At 54.2% G+C, this 20,822-nt stretch overlaps 1 protein-coding gene across 4 annotated transcripts; it reads right to left on the bottom strand.

Moving 5' to 3' along the window:
• Nucleotides 1–7,277: 7,277 nt before the first annotated feature.
• Nucleotides 7,278–14,826, bottom strand: LOC106736037 (uncharacterized). 4 transcript variants are annotated; one of them, XR_003551130.1, is made up of 4 exons: nt 11,120–11,359; nt 10,686–10,979; nt 8,850–9,669; nt 7,278–8,019 (listed from the first exon to the last, which is right to left on the bottom strand). XR_003551130.1 is itself a non-coding variant. In XM_014591774.2 (3 exons), the coding sequence occupies exons 1-3, from the start codon at nt 14,572–14,574 to the stop codon at nt 9,639–9,641; spliced, it is 780 nt and encodes a 259-aa protein (XP_014447260.1). In that variant the 5' UTR covers nt 14,575–14,826; the 3' UTR covers nt 7,278–9,638. The 4 variants fall into 4 exon arrangements, 2 of the variants coding, with proteins under 2 accessions (XP_014447260.1, XP_014447259.1); XR_001371169.2 differs by having other exon boundaries at nt 7,278–9,669; XM_014591774.2 differs by lacking the exon at nt 11,120–11,359 and adding an exon at nt 14,120–14,826 and having other exon boundaries at nt 7,278–9,669.
• Nucleotides 14,827–20,822: the final 5,996 nt, after the last annotated feature.

Here is a 20,822-nt window from a genome sequence, read left to right as displayed (position 1 = left end):
ACGCCACCATCCACCCAGCCTCCACTGGCCAGGACCCCAGGGTAACCCACAGGGTCCTCAGGGAGGCCTCGGGAAGTGAACTCAGGACTGTCCCACCTGTCCTCAGCCTCCCGGAGCACTGTGCTATGGCAGTGCCGCCACGGCTGGCCTACTGCCCATCACAGTTTCGCCATGCCGCGGGAAGATCTTCATCTTGCAAATGAGGAAACTGAGGTCATACGGTTTATCCAAGCAAGAAGTCGTTGCCTAGTACCCTGGGCCAAGTATGTCAGCAAGGTTGGTTCTTAAATTCCCAGCAGAGCGTGAGGGTGGGCTGTTTCTCCACTTTTGGGTAAGGAATGCGGCCTGCAAACTATGGCCCCGCCAGAAGGCAGGCAGAGAAGCAGGCCATGGCGGGGATGCAGCCATGGTCTCCAGCTCTCAGTTCATTGAGAAGCTGGTTCTCTTCCAGGGGCTGTCATGGGGGACAGACTCACTTCCTCATTCCAGTCCTCCTCTCCTGGATTACTTTGCAGTTGTGTCACCAACAGAAATATCTGAAACGGGTGGTTCCTAAGAACAGAGGTTTATTGAGCTCACAGTTCAGACTTCAAGCCCAGGGGCCACTTTCTGGGGAGGCTGCTGCACACGAGGGGCAGGTCTGGAGCGGAGCAGATGACTGGGAGCTCCTGCCTGCTCTGGTTTTCTCTTCTAGCTTATCAACCCAACAGAACCCAAGCACGGGGACCCCTTACCATCCCCAGAGGCCCACCCTGAGACACCATGGAGGGGTAAGGTTTCACTTAACACCTCTACAATGCAGCCAAGGCCCAACACAGGCGTCCTGGGGGCCCATTCAAACAACAGCTTCTCATCTGCTCACCTGTTCCCCATCAAGAGCAAGAACCAAGGGTGCTGTGGTTGCTTTCTGAAGCCGGGTGAGGTGAAATTCAGAGCACCCGTAGGAGGGTGACTCATCCCCCGACCAAGGGATGAAGCCAGCCAGAGCATGGGGGCTTGGGAAGACCTGGGCTTGTGGCTCCGCTGGGACCAAAATGAATCACCCATCTTATAAAGTCACACTGGTCAGTCCCAAACTTTCCCAGGCAGAAACACCACGAGCATCACAAACAAGGTAGGGCCCCTTCGACAGGGTGTGAGCAAGGGTGAAAGGCTGCACTCTCACTCTGCACCCTCAGCCTGGCGCTTGGAGAGGTCAGAGAGGACCTTGTTCTTCTTGGAGCAAAGCGGAAAATGGAACCAGACGAGGAAGGTCAGGCATGATGCCTCTAAGGAGACTGGTCACCCACCACCTGCCCATTTATTTATTTTTATTTGTATTATTTGGGTTTTGGCCACAGGGCATGTGCACTCACTGGAGAGAGACAGACAGAGGAAAAGTGAGAAATTAGCGCCCCTCCACCACGAGGGGATGACCATGCTGCAGTCCCTGCTCCTCCTTTCCCCTCCTGGAATTCTGGGCATGCACCTGGCATGATTTTCAAGCTGTCGGGCCCGGTACCTAAACCACGGAGTCGAGTGCTTTAACCACTGCACTACCTACTGGGCCCCCACCTGTCTATACGCGCTGTTTGGAGGTATCCGCCCATTCAGGTAGAAGGTTGGCATGCCCTGACTGGGTGGTCCTCCAGGCACACTCTGCCTGCGGTCTCTTCTGCAAGGGCGGAATGTGACCTTCATGTCACAGGCAGAAGACCAAGGCAGGGGCCTGTGTCACACAGCCGGGAATCTGTTCCAGAAGCCATCTGACCCCAGGGGCTTGCTTCTTTGGACACTTCCTCTGCAGAGCCCACTCTTCCCCAGTGGGCACTGGGGCCCTTCACACACCACCATATGTGACGTCTAGGGAGCCGGGTGCGGAGACTTTCCTGACAGGCGGCCTGCGGGATTTCAGAGAAGGAACCAGCTGCAGGGAGAAGCAGAAACTCGGGCCTGGCCTCCGGCCTCCTCAGGGACTCAGCATTCCAGAGGCAGATGTGTGAGCCTGACGTCACTGGCCAACCACCAACCGGCCAGCCCAGGCTGCACTCCACTGACTCGAGACCCCTCTCCTCGGTGACTCCCATCTGGCGGAGCACTCTGCCCCAGTGGAGCTCCTAGCACTGCCCCATCCCTGGGGACAGCGCTGGCTCGGATTTCTATTCTCAGTGCTGAGCCAGGCCCTGGGTCTTTGCAACACCTCCACTAGTGGCCACACGGCCTTGGGTCAAGGACAAGAGCTGTGATGTCAGACGGGTCTGAGTTCAAATCCTCTGCCACTTGGCTGTCCAGTTTCAGGTAACCAGCTTACTCCCCCAACCCTGTTTCGTTCCCCATTTATAAATGAAGACCACAACTATCAACTCTGATGTCTTTATTGAAAAATGTCTTCCCTTCAGCTTGCAGCTCCAAAAACTGAACTGTTCGTCCTACTGGTTTTTCTTTTATAGACTTACCGTTCATAAGCTCCGGAGAGAGGATGTCAATATGAGGTATTTTGACACGTAATAGTAATATCTGTGTACCATTTACTATGTGCTGGGGCCAATTATTAGTTGTTATTATCTTATTTCATTATTATTTTTTAACTGCCAAAGGGTGTATGCACTTGCTTGAGAGAGGCAGAGAGACAGAGAGAGAGGGAGAAAGCCCCCCTCAATGAGGCATGGTCATGCTACAGTCCCCTCTCCATTCTCCATCCTGGTGAGATTTGGGGCACACACACACACACACACACACACACACACACATACACACACACCTGACATGTTTTCTTTCAAGATGCTGGGACTGGGATTCGAACTGTGGTCAGCCATATGGGATCCAACTCCCTTAACCACTAGGCTACAGGCCTGGCCCTGTTGTCCCGTATTATAGAAGAGGAAAACGAGTCCCAGATGGGTAAAGTAACTTGCTCAAGGTCACACAGCTGGTACATGGCAGAGCTGCGATTCACTGAGAGCCCACACTTAGTCAGCAGACCAGCCCGCAGCAGAATGGCTAAACCTTGTATCAGGTTTAATCCACATTTTGCTAGAAAAGTGAGCAAAGCGGACAGGGAGGGCGGTGTGGGGCCCTTGGTCAGCTCCAGAAAAGAGCTGGCTGCTGATACGACCCCTGCGTTGGCACTGCCCCCAGCATCAGGCCCAGGGCTCCCTGCCCTCTGGCCAAATCCAACAGAAGCTCTTGAATTAAAAAAACAAAAACAAAAATAAAAAACAGTAAGTCCCTCACAAGCCAGCTGCATGTTCTTGTATGTGGCCTCGAGCAACGCAGTTAGTGTTTCCAGGCCTCAATTCCCCATCTGTGAAATGGGGTGCTCTTATCCCTGAGTCGGGAGCAGGAGGGGTGGTCATTGTGGACCGAGGCTCTGCCAACGCGAGCAGGTGAACGGCCACCCCTGCAGCCCCTGTGCTGAGCGCAAGGCTGGGTTTGACTCCTGGGCTCCACTGCTTCTCCTTTCAAAAGGCAAAGGGGGAACCAGCAGTTAGCGTAATGGCTATGTCGCTGGACTCCCACGTAGTAGACCGCGGTTCGTGTCCCGGACCCGATGGCTTAAAACTCACGCCGGGCGCGTGTGCGTGCGTGCCCAAGATCCCAAGAGGAGAATGGAGGAGAAGGGATTGAGGCGTGGCCATCCCCCCGGGGGGGTGATTTCTCGCTTTCTGTCTCTATGTCTCTCTCTGTCTGTCTGGCGAGCGCACGCGCCCTACAGTGAAAATCTCTCCAAAAAAAAAAATAAAAAAAGGCAAAGCTGCCACCTGGCCCCAAGCCCCCACCCCAAAAGGCCAGTGAGATGCTAGTAACAGACCCCACCTGAGCCGGGTGTCCCTGTGAGGTTACATGGGAAAGGCCAGATGCAGGACCATCCGGAGAGACAGAGGGCCGGCCTGGCCGTGCTGACGGCAGACGGTGCAGTCGGAGGGAGGGGCTGTGGCTGGATGCTGAGGGGCCCTTCCAGTTCGGCCCTTCAAGGTCTTCGCCCCTGTACTCACCCTCAGACTGGCTTTTGGTTTTCATTCTCTTCCTTCCCAGACCTTTTTCATGTTATCTAGGACTTCTGCTGTCACGCCATGGGCCGAAGCCTGTCATCTCTGTGCTCCTAGAGGGGCCAGCCAGCCTTCCCCAGGCCTCCCGCTCCCACTCGCAGTCCTCTCACGGAGGCTGCTGGGACAGCCAGGTCTTTCCTGCCTGGTGTTTGACCAGCCGAAGTCACTGCCCACTCCCTCCCCTGCCTCCAAGCCTCCAGCCTGGCCTCCTCTAGGGACGCTAGAATCTGGTCTCCCAGAGGGCGTGAGGGGAGGGCAGACCCCAGAGGACCTCCACCTGGTTGGTGCCCATCTGCAGCACAGGCCTGTGAGTGAGGGCAGGGCCCAGGCCACAGTCCAGGTGGGTAGAATAAATTTAATCAGAACTTAGTCTGTGAGATTTTGTTCAACCTGAAAAGAGGTGACGAGGAGATCTGAGGGCCTTCCCTCCGAGCCAGCGAGAGAACTTGGGAACTGCCTATCCAAGATGTGCAGCGAGGAGGTATGCCCGCCGGAATCGCGAGCCAGGCCTGTCCCTCACTTCTTTCGCTCAGTTGTTTGTTGAGGTTGCTAGCAAACACTAAGTGTTGTAAGAAACACGAAGTTGTGCAAAGCTTCGAGTTCAAGTGGCCAGCCCTACGGGAAGGACAGGGAGCCCTCCGGGCGTCTGTCCGTAACTGTGCGACGCGAGCTCTGTTCCGAGTGCTTATCACAGACGCCGACAGGGAGCAACGCGCTCGTGGGGCTTGTGGTGTGTAGCATGATGACAGACGTCACAACCGTGGTGACAGTGAGAGCCCAGCCTAGCGCTAGGATCCTGCATAAACAGAGCGTTTTGAGAGACCTGCTTTGCGGGCTGGCCACGTAGCGCAGCGGTGGTGCCCTGTGTGTTGGGAGCAGAGTCCCATGTGGCTGATTGTGGCTTAAATCCCAGTCCTGGCAGCTTGAAGAGCACGCCGGGTGCATGTGCATGCAAGCCCCAGACCTGACAGGATGAAGAAATGGAGGAAAACGGATGTGGCACGACCGTGTCCACCGGGGAGTGTTTGCTCTCTCTCTTTCTCTTGTGCTCCTTCTCTCTAGCAAGCACATGTGCTCTCTGGCAACTAAAAAAAAAAAAAGGTGGGACCAGCAATTAGTGTAATGGCTATGTCGCTGGACTCCCATGTAGTCGACCGCAGTTCAAGTCCTGGACCCGGTGGCTTAAACTCATGCCGGGCGCGTGTGCATGCGTGCCCAAGATCCCGAGAGGAGAATGGAGGAGAAGGGATTGCAGCGTGGCTGTCCCCCCTGGGGGGGGATTTCTCGCTTTCTGTCTCTGTCTCTCTCTGCGCCCTACAGCAAAAACCTCTCCAAAAAACAAAAAGAAGGTCCTGGTTTTGGAGCACAGCAAGCTGGCTTGTCTTCTCAGCTTTATCATTTATTTTGTGAGACCTAGAGCAAGAGATGTAATCCCCCAAGACTCAGTTCTGTTATCTGTAAAACAGAAAGAATAATTACTTTCTTCCTGGGGCCATCTCGAGAATTACAAGAAATTACCCAAGTGGCTGGCGCATTATTATCATTACTGTCACTATGATAACGACGATGACAATACAGTACGTAGCAGATGAGTGGCACAGGAGGGACAGGCAGGGGCCCTTCCTGCTGGAGAGGGTGGCAGAGACGATGCTAATTTCTGAGAGAAGGTGGTGGCTGGTGCCAAGTTTTAAAGAGGGATTGGATTTCTATACAAGGAAGTGGCAAAGAGTGAATCAGTTTGAAAGTAGAAAAATGAATGATTCAGAAGGTCATTAAAATAACACAAATAAAGAATCTAAACCAAATGACTGGGTTCCTTAAAAATAGGACATTGCATCGCCAAGCTAAGAAGGCGTTGGTCAGCCGGAGGGGCGATTACTGGGAAATCTCACCCGCTTCAGCATTATTGAGAAGTTGTGGTCTCTGGAGCCGGGGTGGGGTTGCGCAATGCCGTGGGGTTAAGGTTACCCAAACTCTGGTCCAGGGAGAGAAGGGAAGTGTTTAGGACAGGATCGATATTAGAAAAAAGAGAGAGAACGAGAAAGCTCCTTGCAGAGCGGAGCGGCCTTCAGCAAAGCGCGATGAGACGTGCCGGAGCCTGGGTGGGCACACAGCCAGAGGACACGGTCCCGGGGGGCCAGGCGCAGCACCTCCAGAAGGCAGCAGCTGTGCCTTCCAGGGGCTGGGTCCCATCCCGCCCTGCTCCCTCGGTCCTGCGGTCTCCCCTCACTTCTCTGCACACTCAGATGCGAGGGACACTCCACTTTCTCTGTCCAACTGGTGAGAGTAGGGAGATGCGGGTCAAATCCCGGCTCTGCCACTTTCTTGCTGTGTGATCTTGAGAAGGTCGCCTCACCTCGCTGCGCCTTTAGTTTGCATCTACACGAAGGGGATCGTAACACTTGCTTCATAAAGTCCTGGAGTTCTTCAAAGGCAGGGAATAAGGAAACGTTCCTTGCATGTGAAGGTGCTTGGAAAATGTCAGCCCGGGACCTCCTCTTGTTCTTCCGCGCTCCTCTCCTCTTCCTGCTTTGATGATTTCTAGCTGGGGACGAGCATACATTCTACAAGCAAATAACTGAACGCCTCCTATCTAGGACTCTGCTGGAAGGTCAATGCTTTGTTTTAGTTTACTTTTATTGCAAGGGGGACAGCCAGAGAAAGAGAGAGGGGGGTAAAGGCAGAGAGACCAAGGGAGGCATTTCTGAGGTCTCCCAGTACTGGAATCCCCTGCCCCAGCTTTCCAATTGGCTGGGGTCCCCCGCACCTGTGCCCACGCCTGGCCTGGGAACTGAACCTGGGCCTCCCTCCCACATGGCTTCCAGCCTCCCAAGCAGTGACACTCCTGTGTGCCACCACGGCTGGGCTGTCACCAGTTTACTTGTGTCATTCCTCTTATGTGTATAAATACGAACACTGCGACGAACATCGTTCTTAACATGAAGATGAAAAAACACATGCTAAAAAAGCGAAAGTGTGGCTCAGCCACAGTGGCACAGGCAGGGGTGCTACTGCGAGTGGCTGGGGCCTCATGGAGGCCCAGGTTTGGATCCCGGACCACCTGAAGAAGCCAGGTATGGTGGTGCACCCCTGTGGTCCGGCTCCCGGGACGGAGGACGGCGACGGCGAGCCCCCATCAGCACCTCATCTCTCGCTCTGCACCTCTCTCTCCCTCAAACAAGAAATAGAAATAAAAAAGAAAGAAAGAGAGAAAGCAAGCAAAAGAAAAACAGATAGTTAAATAAAAAAGACAAAGATGTGAGGGGCTTTGGAGACGGAGCGGGAGTGCCAAGGGGAGGGGAAGGAGAGGCCGACACTCACAGTGCCCCAACTAGACCGGGCGGACGCCATGCCGCGGGGAAAGTGGCACCTCCCAGGCTTCGGAGGGGCCTCTGCTGCTCAGTGAGGACAGATACACAAACCCGAGCACCGGCTGTGGGGGCCACAAGAGGCTGTGGTCTTACTGTCTCAGGCTGGGGCGGCCTCTGAGAGGAGGTAGCGAAGGAGCCGAGCGACGAGTGTGTCCCAGGAAGGCCGTTTATTGTTTATTTATTTATTTGGCATGGGACGTGTGCCCTCGCCAGAGAGCGCATGAGAGTGAGAAGTCAGCCCCTGGGGGACCGCCAGGCCGCAATCCCTCCTCCCCACTCTCCTCCTGGGACTTCGAGCATGCACGCGCTGGCATCCGGCATGCTTTTCAAGCCGCTGGACCTGGGACTCGAACTGCGCGGTCCGTCCTGTGGGATCCAGCTGCCTCAACCTCCACGCCTCCTGGCGGGCCCAGGAAGAGCATTTTGAACGGTTTCGTCATCGCCTTCTCTTCCTGCCCTGAGGACTTCTGGGTGGGGGTGTCCACAAACGCCGACGCTCCTTAGGGCTCTGCGGGGTCACTTATTTCTCTTCTCTTCCTTTCTTATTGTGCCTCCTGCCCAGAATGGCCTGTGCAGAGGCCCAGTGACCTCCGAGACGCTGTGGGGCACTCGGGCGCTTCCTTAAATAGCAGACAAATGACATCTTGACACCCAGCCCAGGCCAGGCACACGGGCACTTACAGGACGCCGGGCCTGTTAGGCCGTCCCTCCCTTGTCCTCCCCACAGAGGATGCCACGGCCTCGCAGGCGAAGATCAGGCCCAGCCCAAGGAGGGACAAAAGCGGGCTGCCACGCTCCCCGCTCCCCTGCTGTGGCCAGGCCAGGGCGCACTTCCCACTTTGGGGGCCTGCGCAACGTCCCTGTTCTCTGGGACAGCACATTCTGGTCCCTTCCCCAAACACGGCGGAGGCCCAGCCTGCTGTCCAGCGCTCAGCTAACGGGAAGCAAGCCACATGTGCCCCAAGTTGCAGGCTCCCGGTGACGGTGACGAACCCGGCCCTGGGGATTCCTCCAGGTCTGGGGAGTGGTTAGAGAAGTACCGGGCCAGATCATCAGCTGTGCTGGTCACCGCCTGTCAGGACCGCAGCCGCGGCCAGAGGGAAGTGGGGGCATTGCGGCACCAGGCGTGGGAACCTCACTGTGGCGTCGGGCTGCCTTCCCGGCTCCCTCACCACAAGTGGGTCCCTCTGCAACTGAGGGTCAGCAGTTTCGAGGCTCTGAGACACAGCAGGGACAGAGGCAGCGTTCCTCTTCAGGGAGGTGACGCTGGTGGACAAACCCACACAGTGTCCCTGTTAGCCGTCTGCAGTGTGCCCAGCTAGTCGGCCCTGAGCCTGGGGCTAATGTCCCATGTTACTCTCTCCGTCACTGCGAAACCTGCCCTGTCCCCATCTGCGAATTCCTGTCCTGCAGGAGCCCCGCCCAGATCCCAGATCTCTGGCCTCCTCACCCTTCAGGCAAATTGCTTCTTCAAAGGCAGCTGGTGAAGGTGGGGCGGATGTCGACACCTCAGCCTTGTGCTCTGACCTAACGGGTCAGGAATGAGGGGCCAGGCACCCTCTGATAACAGGCTGCCTCAGAAGCACTGGCCCCGGGGAGGGCTCTCAGATGCTGTCAGAGCCCTGTAATCGGTCTCTCCAGCGCTCTTAGTCACCATTACTCCCGACCCAGGCATCCGATTGCTCATCTGTTTCTCCATTCTTTAATGAATGGAGAATTTCTTTCATTCTTTAGGGGCTAGCGCAGCCTTTGGCCAAATTGTGCAGTAGGTGAGTCCTCCCCTCTCCCAGCCCCTCCCCCAGCCCCTGCCCCCAGTCCAGAATTCCTCTCGGCTGTGGGTGAACCTGCTGCACACCAGGGGCCGGGAACGTGGGTCAGGAAGCCCCAGGGAAGCAGAGGAAGAAGCTGCCAACTGCGAGCGGGAGCCAGCCAGAGGGTGCGCAGGGGCTGTGGGTGCCAGAGCTCATGTCGCCCACAGGGGAGGGGGTGGGATGGGGGTGGGGACTTGCCCATAGGCCTCAGCGCCTTCAGCTGAGTCCACAGGCCAGGAGAAGTCGTCCAGGATTAGGTTCTCTGAGCAGAGGCTCAGGAGAGGACATGGGGCCTTTGAGGGACCTGGACGTCACCAGGGGTGTTCCACAGGGTCTAGGGGATAAAGGAAGCCAGCAACGAGGGCGGTCAAGGGGGCAAATGTGTGAGAAGTCTTCAGAGCCGGATGAACTGCTGCACCTCTGCAGTCCTAGGGACTGCTGCAGACACTGGAGACATTTCTGTGCAAAAGAAAGATGTGGTCAGCCAGTGGCATGAGGGTTAAGGAGGCTGCATCCCACGTGGCTGACTGTGTGGGTCAAGTCCCGAACCCGGCAGCTTGGAAAACGCAGGGCATGCGTACATGCACGCCCAAATGCTTGAGAGGAGAAATGGAAGAGAAGAGATTGCAGTGTGGTCATTTCTCCGGGAAGGGTGCTTTCTCACTCTCTCTCGCTCTCTCTCTCTCTCTCTCGCTCTCTCATTCTCTGGAGAGCACATATCCTATAACAAAAATATTTTTTAATGAAAAAAAGAACAGGCTGTTAGATTTTCAGGAATTTTAAGAGTGATTCGACATCATGTTGACAGCTTGAAACTAGCCACCCTGGGCATACTTCCACACAGGAATGGGCATAATGGGGCAAAGCATCCCGAGCCCCTCGAGCACCAAGATCCTGACCCCAAAAGCTGGTTGTCAAGCCCTTGTCTACCCCCTGCTGGGAAACAAACGATGAAGGAGGCTAAGTAAACGTGGTAACAAGGGTTCGTGTATATAAATACAGAAGTCAGCAGGGCATGATAGAGAGGGACTGAGGGAAGAGGTAATCAAGGACGGCTTCTGGGAAGTGGCGTCGCCTGAGCCGATAGCTAAAGACTGTAAAGCAATCAGGCTTCTGAAGAGATGGAGATCATGTTCTGGACTGAATTGTGTCCCCTCCTTCAGATTCATATGCCGAAGCCCTAACTCTCATAATTCAGTTTGTGACCGTATTTAGAAATAGGGCCTTTACAGAGGTCGACTCGAAAGGGTCATGTCACGGGCTGGCATCCTGAGAAGAGGAGATTGCAGCCCAGGTGGTGGGGCTCTGCTCTGTGATGCAGGAGCCGATGGATGACTGCATTTCAAATCCTGGGTCAGCCAGGGCCAATCGTAGTACTGCCTGGACACAGAAAAGAGACTGAGGGAGGACGCAGAGGGAAAGCAGCCGTCCACGAGCTGCGGAGAGCCTTCAGGAGAACCCACACCTGTCCGCACCTGGGTCTTGCACGTCCGTCCTCCAGAACTGCGAACTGCTCAGTCTGTGGTACCGGCAGGTGGCGGGGACAGCCAGGGTCACAGCCTAAGGACAGTGTGGCTGGCACCGGGGGTAGGTGGGGAACTGGCCAGGTGGCTGTGGATGTGGCTGGCCCTGGTTTTTTTTTTTTTGAGTCATTGATCCACTGGAGAGCTTTAAGCGAGAGTGACAACGCCGGGTTCACCGTAGTAAGTTCTTCTGTCGCCATGTTTTCTGGGGGATCTGACAAGATGGTGAGCATTCCCGCTGGAAGCCTGGAAGAGTGGTGACAAGACAATATCTGAGTTTAGAACAAGAAGAATCAGAGGTGGGTGGTTGGAGGGCTGGAAGGCCTCTCTCTGTAACAAGCAAAGAGCAAACACACCCCCGGAAGCAACGGTTACATTTGACTCACTTCAGTGACTGCCTAGTGAGCCATCGCTGATGTTCTAGACCCTGTTCTAAATTCCGAGGGTAACAGGACTAGACAGTAAACACAGCAGCTAGAAGGCACACAGTGGTACAGTGGCAGAAGGCCGTGCTCAGAGGCCGGCCCACACGGGAGGACTCAGGCTCATGTGCAGAGGCCTTCCTGAGTCCACGCCTCCTGGCTGTGTGGTGTGTGTGTGTGTGTGTGTGTGTGGTGTGTGTGTGTGTGGTGTGTGTATGTGTGGTGTGTGTGTCTGTGTGTGTTGTGTGTGTGTGTCTGTGTGTGTGTCTGTGTGTGTGTGTGTCTCTGTGTGTGTGTGTGTGTGTCTTGCTCATGGAAGAAATAAATTAACAGACCTACAAATAAATAAACACAGCAGTGGGCCAGCCAGGCGACATGGTGGTTAAGACATCTGGATCCCACGTGGCTCACTGCATGCATGGTTCGAGTCCTGGACCTGGCAGCTGGAGAAACATGTGCATGTGTGTGCATCCCAAACTCTCAAGAGAAGATTGAAGAGAAGGGACATGGTACGGCCATACCCCCGGGGGAGATCTCTTACTCCCCCTCTCTGTTTGTCTCTCTGGCAAGGGCATACACCCACTGACAAGCTGAATAAATAAATACATATGAATCCCTGCAGCAGACAAGAGCCTCTGAATTCTGGGGAGAGAACGGGGAGTCAGTAAACACATGAAATGAATAACACATCTGCCATGTCAGAGGCGATAGGCGTGGAGGGCGAAGAAAGCAAAGGAGGGAAACCAAGGCTGCTTGGGCTCCTGCGAGCAAGAGAGACAGAGACAGAAGGAGGGAGGGCATCCCCCAGAGGGTCTTGAACCCATGACCCACTGCTAGGGTCAGCCAGCCCGGTGTCGTGGGCACATGCACACTCGGTGCCCTCAGGGAAGTCCCATGAGGACCAGCCTTGAGGAGTGAGTGCTGTTGACCACCGCGCCTCACCCAGACCCATTTTTTATTTTCCTTATCACGAACTATACATATGAAGGGTCTGTGTGTCCGGCCCGCCCTGCTGCCAGAATTGGAGGTCTCGGTGGGGTGGCGTAGCTTTTACTGTTGCTCCCTGTGGAGACAGAGGAGGGTGTCCCGTTACACGGCGCTCACCGGGAGTTGGAAACACCGCTACACCCCTCTGGTCTTGGCCGCCAGGGCTCCTTGCTCACCCTATCCCACCTCTCCCTGCAGATGCGCCTCCCAACTCCCCAAGCACTCGGGCTTCCTTTCTTCTCTCTGCCCTTCCTGGCATTCCCTACTAAGAGGAAAAAAAAGCCTGCAGATGGTCAAACTAGGACGCACGACCCTCTGGGCCTGGCTGGAGTCCTGCTGTTGCTCACGGAAAAGGGTCACAAGCCACTCCAGTGGGTCCCTCTGGGGAATGTCCGGGGCTCCAGCCAGCCGTTTCCTGCCATTCAAGCTATTCTCCCTTGGATGGATGTTAGTTTTACTTATTTATATTGGTATTTACATACTGTTATATTTATTTTCTGTATCTAATAATTATGCCTTCCCTCAAATCTGTCCCCTCTTTTGTTTATTTAGTTTGAGAGAAAGGGAGAGATGAGCACCCGCAACAGGGTCTTCACGGCACTGTCCTGCCAGCCATGACGGCGACACACAGACCTGGCGTGTGCAGGTGCCTCGGCATCTCAGAGGGGTGTCACCACGACGCCGGGGCAGCTGCAGGCCCGCTCTCCTAGCAGGGCCCAGAGGAAGCCCGCACAGGAGCAGCTGACCATGGCCGGCACCCTCCCCTTCCCGCCCAGTGCATTCCTGGGTGGGCTGGACAACAGCTTTGTGCTGCTCTGCCCACTCCATGTCATCCCAGAGCTGACCCTGGGCCAGCCCTCCACCTAGGCCTGCCTACACTGGAATATTTGAGCAGGGATTGCACAGGCCCCGGAGCCTGGAGCATGGGGGCAGGGGTCAACGCTGCGTCCACCCACCGGCAGGAGTACCAGCTTCCACCCCCAGATTCCTCCCTCGAGTGATCTTTATGTAGCCTCCGAATTGCCCAGCTCCCTTTGGAGGAATGAGGTGCCCAGCATGGTGCCAGGGGAGGGCATGGTGAGGGGAGGGCCCGGCCACTGCACCTTTCAGATTTTAAACTTTATTTATTTATTTTCATTTGACCAGAGAGAGAGAGAGAGAGAGAGAGAGGGAAAGTGAGAAAGACAGCTGCCAGGTCCAGGACTTGAACCACAATGGGCCATGTGGGAGTCTGGCTCCCTTAACCACCATGCCACCTGCCAGCCCAGCACCTTTCAGATTTCGTCACTGCTCAGCTGGGGGCCCTGAGCGCCCTGAGCCTCAGTCTCCCTCACTGTAACCCGGGAATGGAATAACCACATTTCCGAGGCCAATGAGTAGCACGGAGAAATGTAAGGCAGGGCTGGCCAGGGCATGGTACAGTCGGTAAGGTGGCTGGATCCCACACGGCCAACTGCACAGTTCAAGTCCCAGAGCTGGCGGCTTGAAAAACATGTCGGGCGTGTGTGTATGAATGTCCAAACTCCAAAAGGAGAAAGGAGGAGCAGGGAGTGTGGTGTGGGCGTCCTCTCACTCCAGGGATGATTTCTCACTTTCCCTCTCTCTGGCGAGTGCACGGACTCTATAGTAAACATTTTTAAATAATAACAATTAAAAAACATAATTATTACTCCTTTCTAAACAAGAGTTGATGCCAGGATGCCGTCAGTCCTCAAGGTGGTTTCAGCATGTTATTTCCTGGTCCTGATCACTTCCTCCATCCTGCTCATGGCTGACGTCACCCTCAGCCCTGACCTCACCACCTGCCCCGCCCTGCCCCTCCTGTGGCCACGTCATCCACCCAGCCCCAGGCTTAGCCCAACCCCTGGCCCCAGAGCACAGCCTTTGGTGAAAAGAGCCAATCGGGACACTTTCTCTTTTCCTTCAGGCTGCTCTTTCGACCTTTACCCATCCCCTGCCCGCTGCAGACCCTCTTACCTCTGCAGAAGCCTCGTCAGTGCTGGCATCCTGCCCAGGCCCACACGTCCAACTCCATCAAGCTCTGGTTTTACCTCTCGGTGAAAGAGCCAAGGCCTGGGGGGATGCAGCAGCCGGGGAGGCAGAGATGGGAATTCTAACCTGCATGTGTATTTCCGGGTGGGGGATCTCTGAGAAGCCATTTTACTTCTCTGAGCCTCGGGGTCCTCATCTCTAAAAAGGGGAATGGTTTCAGCCCCGCCATTCCACTGCAGATCACTAACCACACGTGTGCGACGAGGAGAGCTGGCAGGGACAGTAAGTGGCCAGACCACGCAGGCTGACGAGCTTGGACTCGGCACTGGGGAGCCACGGAAGGCTCCAGGCAGGGGTGGCCCCACCAGGTGGTGGAGTTGCAAAGGGAGAAGGCTAGCAAGAGGGGGGAGCAGGAGGCGAGGAAACCAGGGCGCAGCCATGAGACCGGACTGGGCGGTAGCTAGGGAGCGGGAAGGAGCGTTTCCGAGGACAGAGAAAGCCAGCCAGCAGCAGCCAGGCGTGGCTCCGGATCTGTCCTAAGGGAGGCCAGGTCCTCCTCCACCTGGCCCAGCTGAAGGCCTGTGGGCCCTGTGGCCAGCACTGACACAGGGGAGAAGCCATGCGGCCGGGAGCGGGAGGGGAGGGGAGCAGGAAACAGACCCTGAGGTCTCCCCGGTCTGTCAGGCCCTGCCTGCAGCTAGGACAGCAGCCACAGCGCAGTGGAGGGGAAGGCAGGCTCTCACTGCTGTGACCAATGACACAGCCGCTCTCGCCGGACTCTGACCGCGCCCAGCCCTGCTGCTCTGTTATGTCATTCCAGGGTCCCAGTACCCGGGGAAGTGCCATCATCACCACCTTAGAGTAGAGGGACAGGCACGGGGAGGCGTGTGGAAGGTGAGAGAGGACAAGGGTGGGATCCAGGATCATCACGCTCAAAACCCCATGTTTTTAGAGGGAAATTAAACGCCTAATGGGATGGGACGAGAGCAAAGGGAAAACAAGAAGTCGGCGGTGTCCGATAGCAATGACCGTTGATTCTCCTTTTTAAAAAACGTGTCCTTATTTCTTTCTTCCATGAGAAAGAGGCATCCCTCAACAGTCATGGCACCACAACCCCCCAGCCTCAGCCAGCCCTGGGTCACGGGCACACGTGCACCCGCAGTCCTCGGAGAGGGATCGCCCCGGGAGGCACAGCCCCCCACCCCAGCCTCCTTGAGAGCATGAGACCAGGTGCCCCTCACCCCTCTCCTCACCTCCCCTTGCCTTCCCTCTCTTCTCTTCTCTTCTTGCTCTCCCTCCCCTCCCTCCCTCACCTGCCTTTCCTCTCCTGCTCCCCTCTCCCCTCCCTTCCTCATCACCTTCCTCTCCCCTCTCCTCTCCCCTTCTCATCACACCTCTTTCTTCTTTTCTTTTTAATTGCCCAGTGGTGCCTGCTCTCAGGGAGACACAGAGAGGGATGAAGCACCTCCAGTGGAATGTGGTCCTGCTGCAAGCCCTCCTTTCTTTCTCCAACCTGTGGGGTCTGAGATACACACCTGGCATATCTTCCAAGCTGCCAGAGCTGGGACTCAAACTGTCCAGTTGGCCATGTAGGATCCAACTCCCTTAAGCACCAGGCTACAGGGCTGGCCCTAATGACCTATCCTCGATGACAATTTACATCAGGACTGCCACTTTGGAAGATAACACATGCATCTATGACCCTGCAATTCCCTTACTAATTACATAGCCAGAAAGGCTCTTGCACAAGTGCGTGAAGCTCTGTCTATAATAATGCTCATAGCTGCTCTGCTTATGGAAGATACCGAAGCTCCTCATCGCTATGGAAATAGCTGGTACTCTGGCCAGGCAGTGGCATGGTGGTTAAGGCAGCCGGACCACAGGGCCAACTGCACGGTTAGAGTGCTAGACCCAGCGGCTTGAAAACCATGTAAGGCACGTGTGTGTGCCCTAGATCCCAAGAACAGAATGGAAGAGAAGGGATTGTGGCATGGCCATTCCTCCTGGGGGGTGCTTTCTCACTTTCTCTCTCTCTCTGGTGAATGCATGCATCCTATAGCAACCTAAAGAAGAAAAAAAGAATGCCCCCACACTGATGAATGGATTGAAAAAGTGTGGCACATATACTCTATGGACTACTACTCAGCCATAAAAACAATCAGACGACCCTGGCATTTGATAGAAAGTGGTCGGATATGGAGGATCTATTGCTGAGTGAGCTAAGCCGGGATATGAAAGAAAGATATTGTATGTAGCCACTTAATATATACCGACTCGCCGCACTCTATGGTAGAGACAGAAATATTGGAGGGCATAAGAGCAGTGAAAATAGCTGACGATGATGCGACAGTGTGGGCGGGGCGGGAGAAGAGCAGAGTGCGAAGGACAGTGGGAGAACAGTGGCCGGCAGGACGCCAGTGGGGCGCAGACGTGGCTCCTTGCCTGTTGGTGATGACGTGGAGAGTATGCTCAACTGCACAGGGCGGAGAGGTATTTCATGTTGGGTAAAGTCTTCTTGCAAGCAAAATGATAGTGATTGAATATTTAAAAAAATAATTAGAATAATAGTAATACTCTGGGAAAAAATGAAAAGCTATTGGATGATGATGGGGATTTTAACGTCTCCGTATTGACTGATATGAATGGCATTCCTTCTGGAAAAAGCAAAGTACTACACTGTAAAGTTATATGTGAGTCAATGTAATCTAAACAAGATTATGATGATAATAAAAAAATTTAAACAGTAGTTTGTAAAAAAGAAGAAAGAGAAAGAAAGAAAGAGGAAAAGTAAGAGAAAGAAGGACAAAGAAAGAAAGAAAGTCCGGTAAATTTTGAAATTTTGTTTGTATATATATGTATATATATTGCTACAACAAAAATATATACCATTAATCATTTCGATTAATAAAATATTTTAAAGATAAAAATATTCCCAAACCACCCACACAGTCATCTGCAGGATGAGGGACAGACACACCGGCGGGCGGAGGCAGCATGTGGACTGGGTCTCCCCCATGGTGTGAGGGTGGGCGTCCTGGGCCTGCTCGCCTGACCCCAGATAGGGCAAGGTGAAAATAACCCACGCCAATCAAATAAAGGTCAAAAACATGACCACGACATTGTTTTGGAACACACACACACACACACACACACACACACGAGTAAAGCTATTTGGAAAAGCAAAGGAGTGAGTCACACAAAATTCAAGATGGTGGCGTCTCCGAGTGGCTGAGAGGGAGGCTCGGCTCAAAGAGGGAATGGGGCTCCTACGGCATGGGGGATGGGCTGCTTCTAAGCTGGGAAGTGGATACAGGAGGATTTATTCTTTAAATTACACACAAGTTTTTGCATGCACTTTTGGTAGATAAAGATATTACATAATTAAAAAAAAAACAAACCCTACCTAGAGAAGAAGGGCTGGGAGGCTCTTACCTGCAACGGAGTCTCGATAGAGGGGCTCTTTTACTGTCTACCTTCTGCATTTTTAAAATGTGCTTTTGTATTTTTACGGTAAAAGAAGCACCGAATGAAGAAAGAAAAGAAGAGAGAGCGCTTTCCCCTCGAATGTGTCCAGAGAAAGGAGAAGTGAAAGGGAGAGTGAGAGCCAGGCCTCCCCCTAATTCTCCTAGCAACCAAAGATGACGCCGGGAGTTTCTGGCAACATGTTATGTAGAAGATCACGTGATTGAACTGTTACCCTGAGGAGGGGCACGCTCTTCTGGAAAGTGGACTCCCCAGCCCGTCTTCTCAGGAACCCCTGCTGGTTTCCAGAGTGAGCAGAGGGTTCGCTGTCCTTTCAAACCGGGTGTAACCAAGGAGATGAGGCCAAAGGGCCCGGCTGGGCTTGGTGAGAGCATCTCAGATGACGGGGTTGGCACAGGCGTCCAGTCAACAGTGTGGAGACCAGGGGCACCAGGAGATGCAGGGGTGGCACAGCTCGGCCCACATGGGAGGGTCTCAGGTTCGGACCCCGAGGCCTCCCTCTACGTGGGCACACACCTGCCTCTAATCTGAGCCGGCTGGGGCCAGACGAGGATTGCAGTGTGACGACGCTGTTATGGGTACATGCCTGTCTCTCAGAAGAAGAAGTAAACTACACTAAGAGGAAAGATTAAAACAGGTGGAAGACATGGAGAAGGCAGGGGAGCAAAGAGAAGCTGTTGAGCTGGAGGCTGGGTTGAGAAAATGGGGTTCAACACAGCACGCATCGCAGCAGCAGGGTCGCCTTGCAGGTACCTTTAACCCAAGACGGCGTAGATTTCTCTCTCTCTTACTAAAAAAATAATTATTTTATTTATTCATTAATTTTTAATTTGACCAGAGAGAGATAGAAAGAGGGAAAGTGAGAAAGCGAGCCACCAGATCTGGGACTCGAACCATGGTCAGTCATGCGGGAGTGTCCAGCTCCTTAACCACCACTCCACCTGGTCTATGCTCTATGGTCCCAAGAGCATAGGTTTCTCTTCCTAGTACTATTCTCTTGGATACTTAGGCTCTATCCCATCATCTCAAAACTCCCCACATGTGCTGGCCCCAAGGCCTGGTGCTAAGGAAGTCGGATCCCACCTGAAGCCAGACCCCACATGGTCGACCTCATAACTCTAGTCCAAGTGCATGCGCGTGACCCAAATCCCGACAGGAAGGATAAATGGAGGAGAAGGCGGCATGACCATGCCCCAAATGGGGGCTTTCTCCTCTCTCTCTGGTGATGCATGCGCCCTCCCGCAAATCAGTAAGTCATAAGTAAACCCGCGACACCAGAGAACAAATCCATCGTTCATCCTCTTGAGGCATGCATGGACTCCACAGGTACGCACGCAGCACCTTGCTGTGATCACGGGCCTTGTGTGGGCCTGGAGACAGGTGAGTGAGCAGCCACCCTCCCCACAAAGGACTCGCACGCACAGGAGACAGGTGTACGGTGGAGAAATGGACGGGGACCACATCTAGGACACCTCGCTAAGACAGAATGGATGGGAATGCTTTGATAGCGGAATGTCCAAGCCATGGCAGGGCACAGAGGCGCGACGGCCAACCCCTGGGAGTAACAGGGCAGGCAGCCAGGACGAGCCCTTGTGTCAAGTAAGGCGGCTCCAGGGCATGGCAGTGAAGGTGGCCTGTTCCCACACGGCTGACCCTGTGGTTTGGGAACCAGACCTGTGGCTTGAAAAACACGCTGGGCTTGAGTATGTGTGTGCCTGAAATCCCTAAAGGAGGGAGAGATGGGGGGGGGGATTGCAATGTGACCACGCCCCATGGAGGTGCCATCTTCTCTCTCGTGTCTCTCTGTCTCTCTTTGGCAGCAATGTGTCTTCTAGAAAAAGAAAGAAAGAAAGAGAGAGAGAGAAAGAGAGAGCGAGAGAAGGAAGGAAGGAAGGAAGGGAGGGAGGGAGGGAGGAAGGAAGGAAGGGAGAGAGAGAGAGAGAAAGAAAGAGAGAGAGAGAACAAAAGAAAGAGACATGGTCAGAGACACAGTGGAGAAAACATGAGCGACATGAAGGGGGGCCGCAAAGCAGAATGGAAGAGAAGGGACTGCGGCGTGGCCCTTCTCCTGAGGGACGATGTCTCACTTTCCTTCTCTTCCCTGCAAGTGCACGTGTCCTATAGCAAACTAAAAAGTGAAAGAAAGAAAGAAAGAAAAGAGAAGAAAAAAGGAAGCGTAAGCAGTTTGTTTTTCTGGCACGGTGACCATGAGACGAGGCGGGGCCAGGGAAGCTGGAGGAGTGAATGGAGCCGTATCCAGAACACCTTTTCCTGCCGGGTAGGCTGTCCCGTGGGTGCCGGAGAGTCTCGGGGAGGGATTGTGACAGGGAAGGCAGTGGTCGTGGTCCTTTCGCCGTGACCAGCTGCCGTCCCAGGGGCCCACTGATGACCTCACACGCCAAAGGGAGCCTAGAGGACAAGCCAGGGGCAGGCTAGGAAGAAGGCAGGTACGACCAGAGCGTGGAGAGAGCCCCCAGGCCGAGCCCTGCTTCTGCTCACCAGCTGTGGCCGGTCACCTAGGTCCCCTGAGCCTCTGTTGGCACCTCTGTAAAGCTGGGTCAGCGTGCACATCTGGTGAAGCACACATGCAGGCAGGGACGGGTCAGCCTATGCACCTCCCGGATACACTGTTAGCTCAAAAGGCAACACGGATGACATCACCAACTTTTTAAAAGAATTATTTGTTTGTTTAATTCCATTTGTTACTATTATTTTTAAAAATTTGACCAGAGAGAGAAAGGGAAAGTGAGAAAGCAAGCTGCCAAGTCTGGGACTTGAACCGCAGTCAACCACGTGCGAGTCAAATGCCTTAAGTACCATGCCACCTGCTGGCCCTGATATTATTAATATTAAAAGACAAGTAATGTAAAACATATGAGCATGTAAAATACAGAGGGAAAAAATTGGGGCTAGACATGTAACCTAGTGGTTAAGGGCACTGGAGCCCACGTGGCTGACCTTGGTTCAAATCTCAGTCCTCAGTCACAGCTTGAAAACCCCGTGGGTCGCCGGGCGCGTGTGCGTGCGTGCCCAAGATCCCGAGAGGAGAATGGATGAGAAGGGATTGCAGCGTGGCCATCTCCCCTGGGGGGTGATTTCTCGCTTTCTTTCTCTCTGTCTCTCTGTCTGTCTGGCGAGGGCACACGCCCTATAGCAAAAACCTCTCCAAATAAACAAACAAACAAACAAATAAATAAATAAATAA

This window comes from Tupaia chinensis, unplaced genomic scaffold, assembly GCF_000334495.1.
Source record: "Tupaia chinensis unplaced genomic scaffold, TupChi_1.0 Scaffold000612_1, whole genome shotgun sequence".
In the NCBI taxonomy this organism is placed as follows: Eukaryota; Metazoa; Chordata; class Mammalia; order Scandentia; family Tupaiidae; genus Tupaia; species Tupaia belangeri.
The sequence above is the reverse complement of the archived record's forward strand: the minus strand, read 5'-3'. Positions and strand labels throughout refer to the sequence as shown.